Source organism: Microcebus murinus, chromosome 16 (genome assembly GCF_040939455.1).
Source record: "Microcebus murinus isolate Inina chromosome 16, M.murinus_Inina_mat1.0, whole genome shotgun sequence".
NCBI lineage: Eukaryota > Metazoa > Chordata > Mammalia > Primates > Cheirogaleidae > Microcebus > Microcebus murinus.
The window spans coordinates 29,528,178-29,534,177 of record NC_134119.1 but is presented as its reverse complement, the minus strand read 5'-3'; the positions used below and the strand labels follow the sequence as shown (position 1 = coordinate 29,534,177).

Below are 6,000 nucleotides of genomic sequence, written 5' to 3'. Positions count from 1 at the left end.
GTCTTAAAGCTCATGGTTTGTGTATGAACACGTGGCTCCCTCAGAACAGCAACCTTGGAGTTGGGGCACGAGGGCAGGAAAGGAGATGCCACTATACACCTTTTTGTGAACTAAGGATTTTAAACCATATGATTATATTGCTTATTTTATAATGTAAATTAAGTGGGAAGTTGCAAAATTCACCCTGGTAGATACTCTGGTATGACTGCCTGGCTCACAATTTCACTATTGGGATGTTGTCCCTTCCCACCTGGCTGGGTGGCTGCTAGCCCAAAGAGAGGGCTAGCTCTCTTTCTCATGGAAATACAGAACCTCCAGCTGGTGCCTGGGGCTGTCCTTGCTTCCTCACAAGGATAGAGGAAAGAAGTCCTCTAGCTCTGGAGGCAGAAGGTCCAGAGTCGGTTGGCTTCTGGCCTTCCTAAAGCTGGCTCCTTCACTTCTTGCATTTGCCAGGATTTTTTTTCTGAAAACCTTCCCTTTGGGCCTAAGATAGGCTGTCAGATTCTGCCATTTGTAGCCAGAATAACTGCCCTGAAGCAAGGAGAATGAGGGAGTAGGTCCCCCATGGAGCCATCAGCCTACCATTGTTGCACGCCCCTCTCCCCCCTTTTTTAAGAGACAAGGTCTCACTCTGTCGCCCAGGCTGGAGGGCAGTGGTGCGATCATAGCTCACTGCTGCCTCCTACTCCTGGGCTCAAGCAATCTTGCCTCAGCCTCCTGAGTAGCTGGGACGATAGGCGGGCACCACCACACCTGGCCCCTGCAATCCCTCTTAAACCAAGAGGAGGCTTAGAAATGTAGGAATGTGAAAAATGCAGAAATATTTACTTGGACCCAACTCTCCAAGTGATCTTGCCCATGAGCCCAAGGCTTTGGGGTTTGAAAGGCTTACCTCCCAACCTCAAACAGGAAGGGCCAGAGAGGCACCTAGGTCACTCAGCTGACTTAGATAAATGCATCATTGCAGAGACCCTCACTAAGCAGCTTCCTGATTTTTACCTTGTCCACCTGAGAATGGGGACGCTCTGGCCCACTGGTTCCCCTGATGTGCGAGGAGGAGAGGATGTATTTAGGGCTCAGCACTTCCCCAGAGCCCCAGTAAACACACAATCTAGTAACTGCTTTGCAAGCGCAGCTTAAAGACATGTTGCTTAGCCTCTGACCTCTTGCTCCTGAAGGACCCTTTCAGCACTAACCTGAGAGACGTCCAAGTATCAAAGCCAGGAGGACTTGGCTGCAGCCAACAGCATCCTCTGAGCCAGGCCTGTGCTCATTTATTAGGCGTGATCTCTCTGGGCTAGCAGAACTTGCTGCATTTGTCCTCTTTGGGCCCAATAGCCAAGCCAATCTGTCAAGGTTAAAACTCATCCAGTCCTGGGGATTGGCTGTCTCTTGGTGCAAAGATGCCTAGGGATGGTGTGGAGGAACCCAGGGGCCAATCCAAGCAGCAAGCAGCCGCTGCTGAGCCAGCAAAGCTGCTGCCAGGTTGGAGGGAGGGAGGCAAATGCTGTGAGGTGCTGCTGTGCTGGAATCGGGGGTGAGGAGAGGCTTGGGTGGCACCTCCCAGGGTTGCTTTCCTCCCCGTAGCCGGGGATCAACCGGAAGCTTTCTTCTGGACTTGAAGGGAGCAGAACAGCTGCCTCAGCTGTTTTTTCCGATCGTTGACACAGCCTGGAAGGGAAGGAGTATTGGCTGGGATGACCTATCCTTTGAGGAGTGGAGGGGCCTGTGCCCCCACTATCTGGTGGGAGCAGGGGCCAGCAGGAGCCCTGCAGCTGTGCATGGCCCGTGGCTTGCATCCTGGCTCCGTTCCTGAACTGCATGGCCCTCAAGCAGGTCATTTACCCTCGTGAGCATCACTTCTCTCATCAGTAAACCAGGATACTTCCTGCCTTATGGAGGGAGCATGAGGATTCATCAACAAAGGCTAACATTGGTTGGGGGCTTCTCTGAAACTGGGGACTGCTTCAGGTGCTCAAGACAGAGGAACTTGTTGAGCCCTCATGGGAATAGGTGTACAAGGCAGAATGGGCTCAGAGAGGTTAAGTCATTTGAACCCAGGCTACCAGGTGCCAGAGTCACACCCTTAACCACGATTGCACTCTGCCTTTCCTCCCGGCTTTGCTCAGTGCAAACGCATTTAAAGCACAGTGCCTGGTACCTAATAGGTGCCCAGTAATGTCAGCTTTCCTCTAGTACCCAGCCCACGTGCCAGGCATAATTGGCTAAGAGATGCATTATCCCCACAAGTGGCTCCTGGTCTCAGGGAAGCGTGTCCCAGGCAAGCCATGGCCAGGGGCTGCCGTGAGCCACTGAGATGCCTCCCCTCCCAGCACGTTCACAATGTCAACCTGTTTGCTGTCTTCTGTCAGAGCTGATCCTTGAGGCAACTCCACGGTCACTTAATATTGTGCCAGGCACACTGATGGCACTCAAAAATGCTACTTGAATGACAGAATCTGTGTCTACAGTACTGACCTGGAGGTGTCTGCCACCTTTCTTAGCACCCCAAACCCTGTCCCTGCTTCCCAGGCACTCACCAGCCATCAAGGCTCCACTGAGCAGACAGCCCACTACGCGCATCCTCAGGGTTTCCCAAAGTGAGTTCCCCGGAGCCCTGGCTTTGTATCTGGCTCAGTCATAACTCCCAAGTCTTCATGTCCAGTGCAAACCTCTTCCGGGGCTTCTAGACTCACCTCTGACCTCTCCACCTGGATGACCCTGAGCACCTCCCTAGCTCAATTCATCAGTCCTCCTCCTACTCCAACCAGCCCCTCCTGCGTTTCCCACCATCCACCCAAACACGTGACTGGAAACTTGGGAATAATTCTAGAGACCTCTAAAGCAGAGGCTCTCAAACTGGGCTGCATATGAGAGTCACTTGGGAGCTTTAAAAAATACTGATTCCCTGAACCAGCCATATTGTTCTTTCAGTGTAGGCGTCAGTGTACTTTAAAGCCCCTGTGTGATTCCAATATGCAGCCAAGGGGCAGAATCACTGTCTACACCTTTGCTACTGAGCAGGCATGGGGAACTAGCAGCACTGACATCTGAGGTGCATTTTTAGCAAAGATTGCTGCAACGGTTCCATTCCCACATGCATGCCTCTCTGCAAATGACTTGGCCGTTTTTCTCATCAAGAGGTAGAGTCTGTTTCCTTATCTGGTGACTGGGCTGGACTAGCAGATTGCTTTGATTGATGGATTATAGCAGAATGATATTATGGGACTTCTGAGCCTAGGCCTCAAAAGGCTTTGCAATGTCTTTTCTTGCCTCCTGGAACCCCGAATCTACCATCTGAAGAAGCCAGGGCTAGGTGGCTGTAGGATGAGGGGCCACGTGGAACGAGAGGCCCAGCTGACAGCCAGTGTCAACCCCCACATGCGTGAAAGAGGCTATTGTAGGCCATCAAGTCTCAGTAACTCTGCCAGGTGCCTGCAGCCCTGTGAGTGACCCCAGGAGAGACCGGAAGAATCATGAGCAAATGAAATAGTCGTTTTAAGCTGCTGCATTTGGGGAGGGTTCGTTACCCAGCAATAGTCAACCAACAGAGCATCACCCAGGAGCTTGCTAGAAATGCAATCTTGGGCCCCACCCTAGACTTACTGAATCACAATCTTTAATAAGATTTCCAAGTGATCATATGCACATTAAAGCTTGAAAAGTGTTATATAGTCATCCAAAACCTTACAAATTTAGAAAACTGTAAACAACCCATAGAAAGATAGAAAAAAAGTCAGGATAGCTTACAAAAGAAATGCAAATTTTAAAAACTGAAACCTCACCAGTAATCAATGGAATGCACATAAAATTACAATAAGTTAGTACTTTGTACCTGGCAAGTTGGCACAGATTTTTTTAAATTAAAAACTGGCAAATTCATATCATCTTTCTGGAAAGCAACTTGGTTGTAGTAAGCCCATTCCTTTGACCCAGTTATTCTACTTCTAGGAATCTGTCGTAAGGAAACAGCCAGCATTTCAGTTAAGCTTTATATGAGAGGATGTTCATCATGGCATTATTTATAAAAGTAAAAAATTGCAGTTGTGCCAAATTATAAGAAATTGGTTTAGTAAATTTTGGCACATACATGAGCTGAAATATGGTAAAATTTTGTTTTTAACTCTGCCAAGAAGCAAGAGAGTCTAGCGGTCAAGTGTTCAGGTTTTGGAATAAGACAGACTGGAGCTCAAGTCCGGCTCACCTCTTGTGCCCAAGACTTTCAGCAAGTTATATAACACCTGGAGCCCATTTATTGTCATCTGTAAAATGACAAAAAAACTGCCTAAAGATAAAATGAAATAATGTATGTAAAACATTTCATCCAGACCTGGCCAAAAAGTACTTCCAAAAGGGAGGCTTTTATTAATATTCTTGAATGGAAAATGCCACGTGGAAAAGTGGGACTGGAAACTCCAGCCCAATGCCAATTTTGTAAAAGAAAAAGTATGAATATATGCATTTTTTAAAAACTGGAAGGAAATACACCAGATTGTTAAAGATGCTTACGTCTGGATGGTTTTTTATTTCCTTCTTTAGTTTTCAAATATTCTACAATGAGTGTGAATACTTTTTATAATCAGGGAAAATTTTTACTTTTTAGAAACCAAGTTTAAAGTCAAGCCCTGAAGTCCTTAATTTCCCTTAACAACATATATAAATTTTTTTTTCATTTATTTTCCACCTGAGTCTTTTGAAATCCACCTCCTGATAGATGAATAATAATGTCTTTAGTATTCTAGGCATTTACTGAGATGAAAACTACTGAATATTTTACAGATGAGGAACAGAGAGGTTAAGTCCTTTGCCTAAGGCCACACAGCTGATAGATTGCCAATCGAATCCACACAATCTAGCTGTGCCAAGCCGCCTCCTAGACTTTCTGGCACCTCCCATGGCCCATCCCTTGTGCCCCTCCTCGCCTGTTCCTCCATACCAAGGTGCGTGTTGGTCACAAAGTTTCCCATCCCCAGCAGGTCAGGAGCCCCCTCTTCTCTGCTGACAGGGCCATCACTCCACATGAGGTCAAAGCCCCCGACTCGCTTCTCCCTTCCTGTGAGCCTGGCAGGAGACACACGGGATTAATGACGTGCGCCTGGTGGGGGCCTACGACCAAGCCAGGTAGGTCTCCGACCCCTCACTGAGCCCTACCAGTGTCCGCCCCGTCAGGCTTCCTTTTGTCCAGCCATTCACTGGCTGTTTCCCGGGTGCCCACGCAGGTCTCAGAGGGGCCGTCTCCTATGTTTTACCCCAAGGCTCCCTTGCTTGGTAGCATGTGCCTATTTGTGATTTCTGGCTTAAAGTCTCCTTTCCTCCTCAAACCATAAACTCCAGGAAGGCAGGGCTTAGTCTGTCGTGTTCTTTACTCTTTACCGTGTCCCCAGTATGTGGCACGGGAGCCGGCACAAAGTAAGGCTCAAATGTTTGTTGAATGAACAAGTGATGGTAGGGATAGTGGACACCTGTGGTTCTGCCTGCTCAGCATCCATTTTCACCTTATTTCAGCCCAAGGGTACCTCAGGCTTTCCTTTGAGAAGCACTCTTCCTTTCCTCACCCACGTGGCTCGGGTGGGGTTGACCCCACTCCCTGGGAGGTAGGCACAAGACCTATACCTACCTGACCAATTAGAGTCATGATGGGTGGTTCAGGAATGGGCATGTATCCCAATCCCCAGGAGGGAGAACCGGCCCTCAAACTTTTGCTGGAATAATTGGGGAAAAGCTAATACGGAGGAAAGAGGAGTGGGAGGGGCAGGGAGAGAAAGAGAGAGAGAGGGGGAGGGAGGGAGGAAACAAACCAGCCAACATTGACTGAGCACCTGGATTCACCCATTCCTGAAAGCAGACCCTGGAATTTTTCATTATATATACATTGTTATAACAATAAATAGCCTCTTACTGAGTACTTAACTAGCTGTACAGTACATCATCTATTAACCTAACAACTCTGAGAGGCAGACATGATGTTTCCTATTTTGCAGATGAGGAAACTGAGTCTCA

General features: G+C 48.2%; 1 protein-coding gene across 4 annotated transcripts in view; it reads right to left on the bottom strand.

The window, feature by feature from the left end:
• Positions 1-557: 557 nt before the first annotated feature.
• TTLL9 (tubulin tyrosine ligase like 9) overlaps positions 558-6,000 on the bottom strand; it is a 51,662-nt gene continuing 46,219 nt past the window's right edge. For 2 of the 4 annotated variants that reach the window (XM_076011019.1, XM_020281775.2), the window contains 2 exons: positions 4,937-5,061; positions 1,495-1,671 (listed from right to left, as the gene is read on the bottom strand). In XM_076011019.1, the coding sequence (XP_075867134.1) occupies positions 1,595-1,671; positions 4,937-5,061 (202 nt within the window). In that variant the 3' untranslated portion in view covers positions 1,495-1,594. Of the gene's footprint in view, positions 1,672-4,936; positions 5,062-6,000 lie in introns of all 4 variants that reach the window. The other 2 variants (XM_076011018.1, XM_076011017.1) reach the window with 2 other exon arrangements.